The 18,476-nt window shown below is 42.5% G+C and overlaps 1 protein-coding gene across 1 annotated transcript in view; it reads right to left on the bottom strand.

The window, feature by feature from the left end:
- The window catches only part of LOC137332124 (protein phosphatase 3 catalytic subunit alpha-like), a 463,527-nt gene that overhangs the window by 81,357 nt on the left and 363,694 nt on the right, over positions 1-18,476 (bottom strand). The window contains exon 7 of the mRNA XM_067995834.1: positions 17,488-17,627. Coding sequence (XP_067851935.1) covers positions 17,488-17,627 — 140 coding nt within the window. The remainder of the gene's footprint in view (positions 1-17,487; positions 17,628-18,476) is intronic.

Genomic DNA, 18,476 nt, shown 5'->3' with positions numbered 1-18,476 from the left:
GGCATACAAAAAGGCTAAAAATGGCACAGATCCTGGCGAATGGGAAAGGTACAAAGATCAACAAAGGGTCACAAAACAGATAGTAAGAGCTACAAAAAGAGAGTATGAAAAGAAACTTGCAAGGGATATCAAAACCAATACGAAGAACTTTTATAGTTATATTAGGAAAAAGAGGATGGTCAGGAGCAGTGTTGGCCCCTTAAAAACTGAAAGTGGGGATATTGTCATTGACAATGGGGAAATGGCGGACATGTTGAACAATTACTTTGCGTCAGTATTTACAGTAGAAAAAGAGACATAGCATGCCGGAAATCCCAAGAAAACTAATATTGAATCGGGGTCAGGGACTCAATAAAATTAACATAAGTAAAGCAACAGTAATGAAGAAAATAATGGCACTAAAGAGTGACAAATCCCCAGGACCAGATGGTTTCCATCCCAGGGTTTTAAAGGAAGTAGGTGAGCAGATTGCAGATGCCCTAACTATAATCTTTCAAAGTTCTCGAGATTAACGAACTGTCCCTCTGGATTGGAAAATTGCACATGTCACTCTGCTTTTTAAGAAAGGAGAGAGAGGAAAACTGGGGAATTATAGACCAGTTAGCCTAACATCTGTTATGAGGAAAATGCTGGAGTCTATAATTAAGGATAGGGTGACTGAACACCTCGAGAAATTTCAGTTAGTCAGAGAGAGCCAGCATGGATTCGTGAAAGGTAGGTCGTGCCTGACAAACCTGACTGAATTTTTTGAAGAGGTGACTAAAGTAGTGGACAGGGGAATGTCAATGGATGTCATTTATATGGACTTCCAGAAGGCATTTGATAAGGTCCCACATAAGAGACTGTTAGCTAAGATAGAAGCCCATGGAATCGAGGGAAAAGTACGGACTTGGTTAGGAAGTTGGCTGAGCGAAAAGCGACAGAGAGTAGGGATAATGGGTAGGTACTCACATTGGCAGGATGTGACTAGTGGAGACCCGCAGGGATCTGTCTTGGGGCCTCAATTATTCACAATATTTATTAACGACTTAGATGAAGGCATAGAAAGTCTCATATCTATGTTTGCTGATGACACAAAGATTGGTGGCATTGTAAGCAATGTAGATGAAAACATAAAATTATAAAGCGATATTGATAGATTAGGTGAATGGGCAAAATTGTGGCAAACGGAATTCAATGTAGACAAATGTGAGGTCATCCACTTTGGATCAAAAAAGGATAGAACAGGGTACTTTCTAAATGGTAAAAGTTAAAAACAGTGGCTGTCCAAAGGGACTTAGGGGTTCAGGTACATAGATCATTGAAGTGTCATGAACAGGTGCAGAAAATAATCAATAAGGCTAATGGAATGCTGGCCTTTATATCTGGAGGACTGGAGTACAAGGGGGCAGAAGTTATGCTGCAGCTATATAAAACCCTGGTTGGACCGCAACTGAAGTATTGTGAGCAGTTCTGGGCACCGCACCTTCGGAAGGACATATTGGCCTTGGAGGGAGTGCAGCGTAGGTTTACTAGAATGATACCCGGACTTCAAGGGTTAAGTTAAGAGGAGAGATTACACAAATTGGGCTTGTATTCTCTGGAGTTTAGAAGGTTAAGGGGTGATCTGATCAAAGTTTATAGGATATTAAGGGGAACAGATAGGGTGGATAGAGAGAAACTACTTCTGCTGGTTGGGGATTCTAGGAGTAGGGGGCACAGTCTAAAAATTAGAGCCAGACCCTTCCGGAGAGAGATTAGAAAACATTTCTACACACAGAGGGTGGTAGAATTTTGGAACTCTCTTCCGCAAACGGCAATTGATACTAGCTCAATTGCTAAATTTAAATCTGAGATAGACAGCTTTTTGGCAATCAAAGGTATTGAGGGATATGGGCCAAAGGCGGGTATATGGAGTTAGATCACAGATCAGCCATGATCTTATCAAATGGCGGAGCAGGCACGAGGGGCTGAATAGGAACATAGGAACAGGCTGAATGGCCTTCCTGTTCCTATGTTCCTTATATCTGGAGTGGAGCAAAGAATAAAAACCAAGGTCTGGAGGGCCACAATAGAAAAATAAAAATCATTTTACAATGGATGTCCTTGTGGGTATTTTCTTAGGTTATCTAGATTACAGGAACAGTGGAAGCAGATGAAGGTTATTTTCTGTTGTGTACACATACAACAAAATCAGATGAAATGCAATTAAGTCAGACCTTAGCATTGGCAAAGGAGCCTAAGATACAACTGTCTCACAGAGATGACAGGCTGCTATTTCTTCCCAGAAATTCTTGCCTTGAGAATGCTGAGGCACCCCCTCATATTCAAAATATTATTTTGAAGAAACGGAGTACTAAAATATTATTTTGAATATGAGTTAAAGGTAATGGTTTCATCATCTTCAAAAAAGGATAACTGGGAATGTGGAAGTTACAGATCCAATAGATATTGGAGACCGGAAAAAGATGGATCTATGTAACAGGAATGACCTGTATATTCTGCTGGGTCTTAGAGTTACCACTGAACCAATGAGAACGAGAACTTTGAGAAAATGTTGGAAAAACTACCTAATAAACTGATTTTACTACGTATCCCTGAGATTGTTGGGAGTTAATTAATGTCTGTGGTTTGACTGATCATAAAGAAAATCAGAAGAAAAATCCTGACAGTGTTTGTCAAAATGCATCATTTCGATGATATATTTATCGTGTTTTCCATCTACTTCAAAAATCTGGAGTTATCATCTTGCCCATTCAGAGCAGCTGTTGCAGAGACAAATTCTTGATGAAAGGTAGAACCTTGAGCACGAAGAAGCATGAGTGAAAGATGTATCTGACAGCATTGTCTCAGAGCCTAGTTGACAGCAAAGTGCCACATTGAATTTCTGAAAACCAGAGATGTTGAGGGAAAGGGAGGCTGTGCAGACAGAACCAAGTTTATCTGGTAATGACCAGCACAGGTTCAATCGTTACACATTCTGAGGAGCAAAGAACAATTCCCAGTTGGTTGGAGTACTTGTGTCATAGTCTGCTGAGACAGCAGATCCCCATAGAGAAGCCAAAGCAATGCTTACCTAGTCAGGAAATTCATCACCATCAACAACAATTTGCAAATTTATAGCACCTTTAACATTGCAAAACATACCTATGCACTTCACAGAAGCTTAATCAGACATAAATATTCATCAAACCAAAGAAGGAGATAATAGCAGCGCTGACCAATAGCTTGGTTAAAGAGGTGGGTTTTAAGGAGGGTCTTAAAGGAGGAGAGGGAGGTGGAGAGGTGGAAAGGTATATGGAGGGAATTCCAGAGCTTAGGGCCTAGACGGCGGAAGGCACGGCCGCCAATGGTGGGGCGAAGGGAGGGGGGAGGATGCTCAAGAGGCCAAAGTTGGAGGAACACAGAGTTCTGAGAGAGTTGTAGTGCTGGAGGAGGTTACAGGGATAGGGAAGGGTGAGGTCATGAAAATTTTAAATTAGAGGCGCTGGGGTGCCAGGAGCCAATGTAGGTCAACAAGGACAGTGGTGATAATGAAGCAGGACCTGGTGCAGGATGGGATGCAGGTAAGAGAGTTATGGATAAGCTGAAGCTTATGGAGCATGAAGAATGGGATGTCGGTCAGGAGAGGATTGGAATAGCCCAGTCTGTAGGTGACAAAAGCATGGATGAGGGTTTCAGTAACAGATGCACTGAGGCAGGGAAAGAGGCAGGTGATGTTACTGAGGTGGAAGGAGGCAGTCTTTGTGACGGAGAGAATATGGGGTTGGAAGCTCAGCTCGGGGTCGAATAGGATGCCAAGGTTGTAAGCAATCTGGTTCATTCTGAGATAGTGGCTGGGAGGGAGGCGGAATTGGTGGCAAGAAAGTGGAGTTTCCTACTAATTCCCTCTACCGCACATTCGACAAGTTGATTCACAGATTGGGTATTTTCCTGAAGTAAAGGCAGAAATACTGCCATGAACATGGTTAAGTTCTGTTGTCAGCATCTTAATGAATCAATAAAATTTGGAAAGCACAAAAGGAAATAAGCTAGTGGTGACAACTCATTTTTACACAAACTTTAGGATTTAAAAAACAGTAAATTCACAGTAAAAAGTGAATTCACATTTTATACTCATGTTCTCTTCTCTTATTGATTATTGCAACCCTTCCTGTCAATGCCCATGTCATCTGCATCTTTAGTGGCTATCACTGTCACATATTTGTAGTACATACAGAATGCTCACATGCATCAATGAAATCTGTCTTTAATTTACAAGTGCTTTCACTTTCCAGAATAAAATAAAAAGCAAATCAAGACAGAAACTACATGATGTTCTTCATAATTGCAATTTTTAAAAATACAAACATTGGTTTTCCCCATGATTTCAGACTTAATTTCAGTTACAGGAAAAATGCTAAAATATCATGATGATAGTAACACCTTTGTTTCAATAAACAGAACGTGGTAGTGTGAAGATACTACCATCAGAATTTACCAGTACCATTTTCAGAATTAAATATATCTAGGCACAAGTTGTAAAATGGGACAATGATATTCACGTAGCTGGTAGTTAATTAAATCTTCTGTTTTACATCGCTATTTAATTTTTTACATATGAAGACTTGCATTATATCCTTTCACATCTTCAGGATGTCCCAAAGTGCTAATGAATTACTTTTTAAAATGTAGTCACTGTTGTTTTTGTAGTCAAAAGCAACAGGCAATTTGCACATAGCAAGGTCCCACAAAGTAATGAGATGGATAACCGGTTAATCGATTTTGGTGGTGTTGGTTGAGAAGTAAATGGTGGCCAGCACATCGGGAGAAACTTCTCATTCTTCAAAAATTGTCACAGCATCTTTTACACCCACCTGAAGAGGCAGACAGGCCCTCAGTTTAACACTATATAAAAGCAAAATATTGCGGATGCTGGAAATCTGAAATAAAAACAGAAAATGCTGGAAGTACTCAGCAAGTCAGGCAGCATCTGTGAAGAAAGAAACAGAGTTAACGATTCAGGTCGATGACCTTTCGTCAGAACTGGAAGAAGTTGAAGATTAAACAGTCTTTAAGTAAGCACAGAACCAGGGAAAGGGTGGTGGGGGTGGGGGGAGAGGAAGCGGAGGGGAGGAAATAACAAAAAGGAAGGTGGAGGGCAGGAGTGATTAAATGTCAAAAGGGATGATGATGGTGCAAGGTAAGGAGGGTGGTAATGGGACAAGTAAACGAGCAAAAGATGGGTCTAGAGGAGCTGTAAATGGCAACATCAGAACCATTACCAGTACCTGCTGTCCGAAAAAATGGGAGCAGTGGTTATGATTTGAAGTTATCGAAATCAACGTTGAGTCCAGAAGGCTGTAAAGTGCCTAATCAAAAGATGAGGTGCTGTTCCTCATGCTTGCATTGAGCTTCAATGGAACAGTGTAAAAGGCCGAGGGCAGAGAGGTCAGAGTGGGTGTGGGATGGGGAATTAAAATGGCAAGCGACCCGCAAACTCAACAATGTATGCTACAATGAAGTACCAGCCTAGAATTTGTGCTCATGTCCTGAACACAGAACTTTCTGACTTAGGAGATAGTGCAATCACTGAGCCAAGCTCACACACTATATTTTTGCTGTTTTATTTAGAATCATGGAATTTTACAGCACAGAAGGAGACCATTAATAACATTACAATTGTGCCACATCTCTGAAAGAGCTATCAACTTAGTCCAATTCCCTTGCCCTTTCCTAATTTTGCTCACAACTGGTTTAGTCATCCATCACCAGATCTGGCTAGAACACATAAAGCACTATCTGTCACCTCTGCAAAAACCACCCACTTCTCCAGGATTATCTTGAAGAGTAAAGATAACTCCTGGCTTCTTTTCTCCACTACCAACCATCCCTTTAAATTCCTCTTCCATGTCCTCTCTACCCTCATCTCTAACAACAAGTGAGAGGAGCTCATATGCTTGTTTGTCACTAAGGTTCAGACCATCCATTTAGCTCTCTCTGCTGCGTCCCCACTCCCATAAAGCCAAACCACCCCAGAGACTCCCCTCTGGTCTAGCCCTGAACCTGCGTCTCTCTCTCTCTAGTTTCTCTCCCATCTCCTTGCTTGCCATTACCAAGCTCAGGTCAGTAAGAATTTTATTGTCTGGTTAAGGAACTGTTAAAATTAGAAAATGTTTTTAAGCTTCAGTCTCCTCGTTATAATCATCCAGCATTAAGTAACTGGGTTTCTTTCTCAAGATGGTAGCTCAGCCAACATAAAATTTTTTGAGCTATTTTATTGATTTTTCTTCTTCTTCTTACAATTGATAGCTGTTGCTAACTGCCCTTTTTCAACTGGAAGTTTTTTTTAAAACTACTGAAGCTTAGTTTTCATTCCCAGTTATTATATGCTGTTTGGCACATATTGTACCTGCTCAGTTATGATTTGTTGCTGTTTTATAAATCTGAACCAACGAAGCACAAGTGTGACAGAGAGATTTTGAATGAGTTATACTGTGATGCTGAAGTGTGATGGACAAAAGTAAAAGCATGGAGTCATACCATTTTTATATTACTATTAGCAGATCCTCCATGGATTGGTTATTGCAAGTAGGTGAATACATTGGTACGATATTAATGGGAGGATGGGGAGGGTGTGGGGGTGCGTGTAATTGGCTGAGGAACCCGGCAAGGCCAAGGACCTAGTGGCCCAGCCGATCTTAACAGCAGGACTTCATTACAATATCGTTGAGCCGACTCAGGTCCTGATGACATCATTGGACCCAAACTACATGTTAAAAACAGGACCCCACTTCCTTTCTGCGAGTGTCCTGTTTGTCTGCTCAAAAGAGCAGGTTAACATGGGCAGCCACCGGGAAGAATGCAGGATCGGTGGGGGTAACTGACACCCATTATTTTAACTCCCCCCCCACAACCCGAGCCGGTTTCCGCCAGTTGGGGAACGGTTAAAATTGAGGCCATTATTTTATAATAGAGGTGTTATATTATGAGGACCACTAATTTATTCTAAGTCAAATTGCTGGACCTGATCTGCAACATCAACCAGAGGCCTGAGCGAGGGAGCAACGTCAGCTCCCCTGTTAGGCAAAGCTTGCCGGGAGCCGGATCCAGGGCCAGAAGAGACCCAGCAGGTAAGTTTATAACCTATTTTTCAGGTTTTCTTGTGGAGCAAGAGTGCTCCAATTTATTTACTGCATAATATTCTAGACTTTTAACCAGTGTTTTGGGGATCAAATTCCACAATACAACGGTGACAACACTTCAAAAGTATTTCAATGGCTGTAATGTGCTTTGGGACGTCCTGAGGTCATGAAATGCAAATCTTTCCTTTCTTTCAAAAGTCTATTTTTCAATGAAAATTACAAATCAGTGGCCTTGATTTTATATATATAATGATTATATGTATCCCATTACCTATGTCTCAATTTTTAAATCGTACTTTTGGTAAAGAAAGATCAGGATGCACAGCAAGATGGTAGGCAAAATGTACTAGGCAGTAGGTGGTTACTGTTCATGAAGTGATGAAAGACAAAGAACTAAAAGTGTGGGAGGGAAAGCTCGGGTCACTGGTTAAAAGAGAGTGGGGAGTCAGGGGCTGGGAGGAAGCAGAGAATGGTGGACTTGGGTTACAATGTTCTAGTTGGAAGTGGATGTTGAGGTATGGAAGTATTTGAGGGGTGCATATTTTGAGTGAAAGAATTCAGAGCGAAGTTTGTAACAGTTCTGCCCAGACAATGAAGCGTGTAATTTTTTGATTGGCTCCTGGTAAATAAATTAGTGTTTTCCTTACCAATTATAGATGGGTGAATGGATACTACTAATAGCTATATAAACAAATCTGTGAACAATGGTCGTTTTTGAATTCTCAGTACAAACAAGAAAACACATCTGCTATGAGCATCCTCTCTCCATCATTTTGTCTGTCTCTCTCAGCCAGTTTCTTGGGGTGATTTTAATCCTACATTATTACATTCATCAACAATGTTTTCCAATCACTAAATTAATGCATGACCTAACCAAGCTTAGATGGAAAGACTAACTGTCACACTTCCAGCAAATCTGCAAAACACTGTGGCCTCTTTGCAAGTTTAGCTGTCATTTTCTGCCCAATGTTATACAATAGTTTCTAATAACTAATCTTACATATAAAAATAGAATAATAACAACCTGGAAATCTTTGCCCCTGGGCATCTTTGTCCTCTTATCCTTTTCCCCTGACATTATGAAAGTAGGTTATAGTAGTAATATTATACACAATTAGAAATGACAAACCTTACCTAGTGTGAAATAAAGCAAGACAAATGAGCCTGCAAATCTCTGAGGAATTGCTATAAAATTCCACAGAAACTGGAAAGAGTAATGTGAAAGATTGGCATTTAACGTTTTTAGTTAGTTACATCCAGTTACAAATTAGTTCAGTATTCAGTTATAAATCACATGATATATTTCACCTAATTTGGGTGAAATTAGAATGTTCTACTGTATATTTATAATTTATCATGTTGCATAGCTGTTGTGTACAATGCAGTACTAGATTATTCTAGTGGCTGATATGTTATTCTAAAACAACAAAAGCCACTTCCACTACTAAACTTTATTCTGAAGGAATACATTTAAACAGCAGACTGTAATTATGAGATAATTTTTGGAAGACTCTGCTCATGATACCGAGGGGCAAATTTTAACCCCCTAGGATGGGCAGGAGAGGAGCGGAGGGGGGTTAAACTCTTAAAAATGTGAAACCTGACCCCAAGCTGCCATGAACGTGCCTGCTTCTGGTTTAACCGGGGAGGGTTGGGGGGTGGGCAAGTAACCTGCTCTTAAGAGGCGGGTCAGTAATTTAAATATGTTAATGAGGCCACAGGCCTCAGATTTTAGCAGCCATTAGATTTAACTGCTGCTGGACAAATTGCCCAGGGCTCGGGTAACCTGGCAGCTAAAGGGAGGTGAGAACAGCTGGATCGAGCAGTTAAGTGCTTTTCCAGCACTGCTTGTGGGCCAGAAGGAGGAGGACTGCTTCCCCCCGGCCCCAAAGCTAACCTATAGTGATCAGCCTCCCTTCCCGCGATCACCAGGCCGATCCCCGCCGCGATCTCCAGACCCCCTCCCCGAGATCCCTAGGCTAACTCCCCTGCGATCTCCTGGCCGACCCCCACTCCCACGATGATCTGATCCACCCCGGATCTCCAGGCCGACTGCGATCTCCAGACTGCCCCCCCATCACCTTAAGCTAACCTATCATGATCAGCCTCCCTCCCTGCGATCTCCAAGCCGACACCCCCCGCGATCTCGAGACTCCTTTCGTGCAATATCCAGGCCAACTCCCCCGCGATCTCCAGACACCCTCCCCGCAATATCCAGGCTGACTCCCCTGTGATCTCCGGACTGAACCCCCCCGACGATCCGATCCCCCCATTGTGATCTCCAGGCCGACTGCCCACTACCCGCACCCCGGCAATCTCCAGGCCGACCCCCCATCACCACGATCTCTAGGACGGCCCCCACCCCGCGATCTCCAGGCTGACCCTCCCGCAATCTCCAGGCCGACTGCCCCACAATCTCCAGCCACCACCCCCACCGTGATCTCCAGGCCGACCCCTCCCCCGATCACCAGGCCATCCACGATCTCCACTACCCCCCTGCCCTGCCCACCTTCCTCTCCAGTCCTCGGCTGCGGTCTTCTGGCACAGGCCTTCTCATCTGACAGCCTCTCAATCTGGCTGACTGCCGGGTGGGAAATGAAGAAAAAAAATTCAAATGAAGTGCTGCTGTTAAATTCGACAGGACCTCCACTTTTCCCGTATTTGCAGGTTTCCCGGCCGCTAAATTCGCCCCCGCTCCCTCCCCGCCGTCCCATAAATATCGGGGCCAAAGTCTTGCTCAACAAAAGGGTAAATCAGAGGATTGGGCATGGAAGTCAGTGCGCTCAATTCACCATGCTCCCAATTTTCTTGTCATTAATTTTAAAAATTTACCCTTATATTCCCAGAACCTATATATAAGATATTATTAAGTATATCGATCCTTAAGCGGTTGAAGAACACGTAAAGACACTATCAGAAAAAGATACACTTCACTTTTCAACCTCAGTGAAAAGAACATGGGTAAATTACTTTACCCTGTTTGCATATTGAATAGAGCTAATAGGTGAGTCATTCCATTATATTCCACATAATTTGTTGCATCACGTTCACATACAATATTCTAGCTACCATAGAATCTTAGAAAATAACAGCACAGAAGGAGGCCATTCAGCCCATCGTCTCTGTGCCAGCCAAAAAAGAGCTATCCAGCCTAGTCCCACTTTCCAGCTCTTGGTCTGTACCCTTGTAGGTTACAGCACTTCAAGTGCATATCCAAGTACTTTTATAATGCGTTGAGGGTTTCTGCCTCTATCGCTATTTCAGGCAGTGAGTTCCAGACCTCACCACCCTTTGGTGAAAAAAATTCTCCTCAACTCCCCTCTACTCCTTCTACCAATTATTTTAAATCTATGCCCCCTGGTTATTTTTTTAAATTGTTCATGGGATGTGGGCATCGCTGGCAAGGCCAGCATTTATTGCCCATCCCTAATTGCCCTTGAAAAGGTGGTGGTGAGTCATCTTCTTGAACCGCTGCAGTCCGTGTGGTAAAGGTTCTCCCACAGTGCTGTTAGGTAGGGAGTTCCAGGATTTTGACCCAGCGACGATGAGGAATGACGATATATTTCCAAGTCGGGATGGTGTGTGACTTGGAGGGGAACGTGCAGCTGGTGTTGTTCCCATGTGCGTGCTGCCCTTGTCCTTCTAGGTGGTAGAGGTCGTGGGTTTGGGAGGTGCTGTCGAAGAAGCCTTGGCGAGTTGCTGCACTGCATCTCTGCTAAGGGAAATAGGTCCTTCCTATTCACTCTATCCAGGCCCTTCATAATTTTGCACACCTCAATTAAATCTCCCTTCCGTCTCCTCTTTCCAAAGAAAACAACCCCAGCCTATCCAACTTTTCCTCATAGCTAAAATTCTTCAGTCCTGGCAACATTCTCGTAAATCTCCTTTGTACCCTCTCTAGTGCAATCACATCCTTCCTGTGATATGGTGACCAGAACTATACGCAGCACTCAAGCTGTGGCTTAACGAGTGTATTATACAGTTCTAGCATAACCTCCCCACTCTTATATTCTATGCCTCGGCTAATAAAGGAAAGTATCCCATATGCCTTCTTAACCACCTTATCTACCTGTTCTGCTACCTTCAGGGATCTGTGGACATGCAGTCCAAGGTCCCTCTGTTCCTCTACATTTCTCAGTATCCTACTATTTATTGTGTATTCCCATGCCTTGTTTGCCCTCCTCAAATGCATTACCTCACACCTCTTCGGATTGAATTCCATTTGCCACTTTTCTGCCTGCTTGACCAGTCCATTGATATCTTGCTGCAGTCTACAGCTTCCTTCCTCACTATCACCCACACGGCCAACTTTTGTATCATCTGCAAACTTTTTAATCATGCCGCCTATATTTAAGTCTAAATTATTGATATACACCACAAAAGCAAGAGACCTAGTACTCCCAGTCTTCTGTATCATCTGAAAAGTATAATTATATGTAGACAGATAGCAGGTTATTAATAGAATGCTTTTTAGGACCCAAGGAAATTCCGAGTCCAGACTTCGATACTCTTAAAATATCTCTCTATGATGTTTCTGCTTACAAATAGGTAAGCCACAGATACATAAAATTCACAATGAGTGTGTAGATTGAAAAATAATTTGTTGAATCAAAATCAATCTTAGCATGATACATGCAGCAGAAGAGGCTCCCACAGAAATTAACAGAGAAATACTAGCTTAAAACAGCTTGTATGTTTTTCAAGAGTAGTACCTTTGATGTTAAAACAATAACGGGGCATAAAAAGAGAACAAGTGTGTCACACTTTTCCTTACATTTATTTTTCCTTTAAGTGGAGAAGATTGCATTGCATATTTGGTTTACCTCAGTATCAGCACCTGGCATTCAATGTTATATTGTCTAATAACTTTTAATCAAAAATCTTGCACAAACCAATAGAATTATTTGAAGAATTTGAGACAAATCTTATAATATAATCATGGCAAGTTATTTATGATTCCTATAGGCATGTATTATGTATTACAAGCAGAAGCAGACTAGCTCCCCCGAAAGGATGTGGGATTCTCATGGAAAAAAAGAGGACTTTGTGTGATAGTGTAAAATGAATGATAGAGTCGACCGTCTGTTTTACATATCTTCCGATTTTTATTTCCATTGACTTCAACTCCAGTGTTCTTATTTCTGACCAGAAGGTTATGCACTCAAGTCACAAACTGTGTGTCACTCAAATCCACCTATCTCAGTCCTTTGATCTTCAACAACTATCAAATTGACCGCTAGAATGTTGAATAGCTGCTCCTTGTAACATGTCTCAGTATACTTGAAACATGAGACAAACAGTATTCACAAAACACTATACAGTAGTGGACAAATTCACAGATCCATGCTCCCAGTGGGGAGCCACGCTCAAAAGGAGCATGGATCAAAGATACAGCTACAACACTTCAATGCGATTCAGCAACCTCTGAAAATAATTCCTTACTGATACCGCAGGATCATTGAATTTATCTGTATATGTGCATCTGTCCAAAATGATATGTCACAATAATTGATTCATACTATTTTTAATAGGATTCAAATTTTACACTAAGTTGAGATAAATTAATTTACAACATGTATTCACAGCAGTATAAAATCTGATAATGTTACTAAGAAGCACCTGAGTTTAGTCTTTGAGGTTGTTTTGAGAGTCTGGGCATTTAGAAGCATACAAATTGAAGCAGCATTGTGCCAGCTTACATGGATTTTTCAAAAAATTTGGATTTATTCCAAATAATCCTGTATTTACTTGAAGATGTATTAATGCACTTGGTTTCTTAAAATATGTCATTGGTGTTTAATCCTTTGCTAACTTGTAATGATCTTCTTGTTCAGACAGTAGTGGTGAATAGTTGTTTTTCGGACTGGAGGGAGGTGTACAGTGGTGTTCCCCAGGGGTCGGTACTAGGACCACTGCTTTTTTTGATATATATTAATGACTTCGGCTTGGGTGTACAGGGCACAATTTCAAAATTTCCAGATGACACAAAGCTTGGAAGTGCAGTAAACAGTGAGGAGGATAGTGATAGACTTCAAGAGGACATAGACAGACTGGTGGAATGGGCGGACACATGGCAGATGAAATTTAATGCAGAGAAGTGCAAAGTGATACATTTTGGCAAGAAGAACGAGGAGAGGCAATATAAACTAAATGGTACAATTCTAAAGGGGGTGCAGGAACAGAGAGACCTGGGGTAATTTTTTTTTTATTCGTTCATGGGATGTGGGCGTCTCTGGCAAAACTAACATTTATTGCCCATCCCTAATTGCCCTTGAGAAAGTGGTGGTGAGCCACCTTCTTGAACCGCTGCAGTCCGTCTGGTGAAGGTTCTCCCACAATGCTGTTAGGTAGGGAGTTCCAGGATTTTGACCCAGCGACGATGAAGGAACGGCGATATATTTCCAAGTCAGGATGGTGTGTGACTTGGAGGGGAACGTGCAGGTGGTGTTGTTCCCATGTGCCTGCTGCTCTTGTCCTTCTAGGTGGTAGAGGTCACGGGTTTGGGAGATGCTGTCGAAGAAGCCTTGGCAAGTTGCTGCAGTGCATCCTGTGGATGGTGCACACTGCAGCTACGGTGTGCCGGTGGTGAAGGGAATGAATGTTTAGGGTGGTGGATGGGGTGCCAATAAAGCGGGCTGTTTTGTCCTGGATGGTGTCGAGCTTCTTGAGTGTTGTTGGAGCTGCATTCATCCTGGCAAGTGGAAAGTATTCCATCACACTCCTAACTTGTGCCTTGTGGATGGTGGAAAGGGGAGTCAGGAGCTGAGTCATTCACCGCAGAATACCCAGCCTCTGACCTGCTCTTGTAGCCACAGTACTTATTGTGGCTGGTCCAGTTAAGTTTCTGGACGTTGATGGTGGGGGATTTGGCAATGGTAATGCCGTTGAATGTCAAGGGGAGGTGGTTGGACTCTCTCTTGTTAGAGATGGTCATTGCTTGGCATTTGACTGGCACAAATGTTACTTGCCACTGATCAGCCCAAGCCTGGATGTTGTCCAGGTCTTGCTGCATGCAGGCACGGACTGCTTCATTATCTGAGGGGTTGCGAATGGAACTGAACACTGTGCAATCATCAGCAAACATCCCCATTTCTGACCTTATGATGGAGGGAAGGTCATTGATGAAGCAGCTGAAGATGGTTGGGCCTAGGACACTGCCCTAAGGAACTCCTGCAGCAATGTCCTGGGGCTGAGATGATTGGCCTCCAACAACCACTACCATCTTCCTTTGTGCTAGGTATGACTCCAGCCACTGGAGAGTTTCCCCCGATTCCCATTGGCTTCAATTTTATTAGGGCTCCTTGGTGCCATACCCGGTCAAATGCTGCCTTGATGTCAAGGGCAGTCACTCTCACCTCACCTCTGGAATTCAGCTCTTTTGTGCATATATGTGCACAAATCTTTGAAGTGGCAGGACAGGTTGAGAAAGCGGCTAAAAAAGCATAGGATCCTGGGCTTTATAAATATAGGCATAGAGTACTAAAGCAAGGAAGTTATGTTGCACCTATATAAAACACTGGTTTGGCCACAACTGGAGTATTGTGTCCAATTCTAGGCACCGCACTTTAGGAAGGATGTGAAGGCCTTAGAGAGGGCGCAGAAAAGATTTACTAGAATGGTTCCAGGGATGAAGGACTTCAGTTATGTAGATAGACTGGAGAAGCTGAGGCTGTTCTCCTTAGAGCAGAGAAGGTTGAAAGGAGATTTGATAGAAGTGTTCAAAACATGAAGGGTTTAGATCAAGTAAATAAAGATAAACTGTTCCCATTGGCAAAAGCGTTGAGAAACAGAGGACACAGATTTAAGGTGATTGGCAAAAGGACCAAAGGCGACACGAGGAATAGCTTGTTTATGCAGAGAGTAGTTATGATCTGGAATGCGCTGCCTGAAAGGGTGGTGAAAACAGATTCAATCGTGGCTTTCAAAAAGGAATTTGATAAATACTTGATGGGAAAAAATATTCAGGGCTACGGGGAAAGAGCAGTGGAATACAACGAACTGGATTGCTCCTACAAAGAACCAGCACGGGCTCGATGGGCCATATGGCCTCCTTCTGTGCTATAACCATTCTATTATTCTAGTTTGTTTTAAATTGTAAGATTATAAATATATTTGAATCTTCTATTTTGAACTCAACTATAATTTATGGTGCATTTGTAGCTACATTGATTTCCAGTTGCAAATTTAAGTTAGTTTCCTAGCCTTGTAATAATGTTGTTTTTACATTTCTATTTCTTCGGGATTCTTTCTCATTTCCTCCCACATGTGCTATTTTCAGAATATTTTAACGTAATAAATCACAGCCTTCTGACAAAATAGCTTAAGACTTGTTTTGAGCTATTATAAAACATATCACAAAGAGACAAATAGGCTGGCAGTCAGTTGACACGTTACATAAAAAATGAACTTCCTAGGGAAATGCATCTACTGTACAAATTTGCTTTACTAAAACTGTGAGATTTGTTGCTGCGACACTGCAATACCAGGTATGGGGGCAGTGAGAATTGAAATTAGTTCATTTTGAGAGAAGATTATTCAAGTTCAGAATGGGGGAAACTATGACATCATGCACAGAAAATGTTGAAAGCTTTCCTCTTAACCAACAGACCCATCGGGTAGCTATGAAAATGTAGTTTTACAATGCCATGTAGAAGCCCTTTTCAGATATGTTTCTATCATTTTCTCTTCTGCCATTGAATTATTTTACCAACCGTTCTGAAAGAGTCAGTGGCCTTTCTGATTTGTTAATTGCATTCCTGGTGATATCAAAGTGTTTCTTAAAGTCCTTTGAAAAGTTTCAACACACAAAAAACACTAAGGGGGGAATTTTAACCCAGACACCCCCCACCCACCACCACCACCATGATGGGCAGGAGAGGGTTTGGGGGGGATTAAATTGCCAAAAATGGGGAACCCGACCCCAACCCACCGCGAACGCGCCTACTTCTGATTTAACTGTGGCGGTTGGGGACGGCCGAGTAACCTGCTCTGGAGAGGTGGGTCAGTAGTTATAATATGTTAATGAGGTTGCGTTCCTCAGATTTAGGCACCCATTTAAATTTAACGCTGGCCGACCAGCTGAAGAGAGGTGGGAGCTGCCAGATCCAGTAGATAAGTGCTTTTCCAGCACTGCTTGTGGGCCAGGAGCAGTAGGAGTGCTTCCCCTGGCCCTCCAACCACATCTTCTGCCACGATCTCTCCCTCCCTGGGATCTGCCAACCCCCCACTCCCGCAATCGGCTGACTTCCCTAAGCGATCAGCCGACCGCCACACCCCACGATCAGCCGACCCTCCCAGCGAATCTTTCTTCCCCCACCCCGCTATCTGCCGACCCCCCCCCCCATGATCAGACAAACCCCCCCAAGCGATGTATCCACCGCAGCGAAGTCTCCCCCCACCCAGCGATGTCTCTCCCCACCTGGCGATGTCTTTCCACCCCACCAGCAACGTCTCCCTCCCTCTCTCTCCTTGCTACTGTGCTATGAGCCGCATCCCACCCCACCACCACCCCACTGACTCCCAATTTTCTTGATTGCCGGGAACCGATCCCAGCTTTCTACAGCAGGTTTTCCTACCTGACAGCCAACCAGCCTCTCAATCTGGCTGGCTGCTGGGCAGAAAACGGAGTAAAAAAATTTTAATGAGGTCCTGCCATTAAATTCAGCAAGACCTCCGCCCTCTCGGCTGTTTGCCAGCATTGCAGCCTAATCAAAGTTCCCCAAATATGTATGTGAGTTCTTTTATGAATAAACTTGTTTTAACACAATTATAAAAGAACAATAACTATTCAAATTGTAACTTTTCAAAATTATGGAAATGTATTTGATTAGTTATTCCCAACTTGAAGTGCAAGAATTTCCTTTCCACAGTTAAGTCATCACCATGGTCTTATGATCATTTCTACGCACCCCCCCCCCACCCCCAACATCTCAGTTATTCTATACCATCTCATTAGATTCCCCATGACACAATGCTAAGTCAAGAGGATAAGCAAGTGACCTATTCTCGGGTCTCCGTCAATGGCACTCTAGAACTAACAACTAGTAGGCCCACAAAAATGTCTAATTTTTCTTCTCTCTGGAGAAGTGCATTCACTCACCCCAATTCAGCCAACTGGAATTCATGGAAGAGAACATGCACCTTTAACTCTGGGATATACCAACAAGCTGCCACTGAGCTAACATGAAACAGTTTTAAAGAAGAAAATAATAGAATTGACTCAAAATGGCCTCTGGTATCATCTGGACCTTTACAAAAATTGTACATAAAAGCCTTTCAGCTCATTCTTGATAATTGCTCAAGTACAATTGTCATTCATAATCAGTTTAAAAATGTCATGTTCATATAGTAAACCTGTCAATGAAATGTAATCTTAAGGACTTACCTATAAAAATAAGAGCACCCTCTCACTGTATTATGATTGAAATATTCCTGCGTCTTTTCATTTCCAAAGTCTTCCAAGGGATCTGACCATAAGAGATCACACATAGGGCCAAATGCTGGTGGCTCTTTAAATCTGTCTAACTGTGAAAAGAAACACATTGCATTGTAATTCTGCTATGCACAATGAGATCACATTTCCAATTTCAATGTTCAGGCACTAGAAAGACAAACTGTAAACAAAATCTATTTGGTTCTCTTTCCAATCATAAACACAAAATTCATACAGAATATTTTTTGCCTGTCTAGATTCCATGAAAAACAAAACAACTTGCATTTATATAGCAGCTTTAGCGTGGTGTTTCATAGAAGGATAAGGGGAAAAAATAGATACTGAGCCAATGGAGGAGATATTAGGAGAGGTGATTTGGCATGATCAGAGCAGATGGAACAGAGAGCTTGGTCCAAGAGTTGGGTTTTAAGTAAGATCTTAAAGGAGGAAAGTTAGGCGGAGGGGTTTAGGGAAGGAATTCAAGTACCAGCATATCTTGATTACGCAGCCTTATTAATGTCATGAACAGTTGAACAACACTTGCCAGTTCAACAATCTTGCTCACAAGTCAATGAGTAGAGACGTGTTTCCAGTTCTTTTCATAAGGCTTGGCAGGAGTATTTTACCGTTTTGCAGTCACAAACTACAGCACAGAGCACCATGATTAAACACTGCTGGTAACCATACAATTCCTCATGAGGACTACTGGCATAGCCGTGTGTGGAAGAGGCAATACACTTGATACACAATTTATACTGTAATATGTTTGCTCCCACCTGTTCTGATCCATCTGTCTGCATCTATACAATTGTTGACAATTAATAAAAACATATTGGCGTAGAAAATGGATCACCCTAATTGTGGCACAATCTCGGTGCAGTGCATGCTGCACGTGCCTCATTTGCTTATTACCAGTGAGCTGCGGCTCTAAAGGCAGCTCG

This window comes from Heptranchias perlo, chromosome 14, assembly GCF_035084215.1.
Source record: "Heptranchias perlo isolate sHepPer1 chromosome 14, sHepPer1.hap1, whole genome shotgun sequence".
NCBI classification, from domain to species: Eukaryota; Metazoa; Chordata; class Chondrichthyes; order Hexanchiformes; family Hexanchidae; genus Heptranchias; species Heptranchias perlo.
Note: the sequence above shows the minus strand (reverse complement) of the source record. Positions and strands in the feature narration are given on the sequence as shown.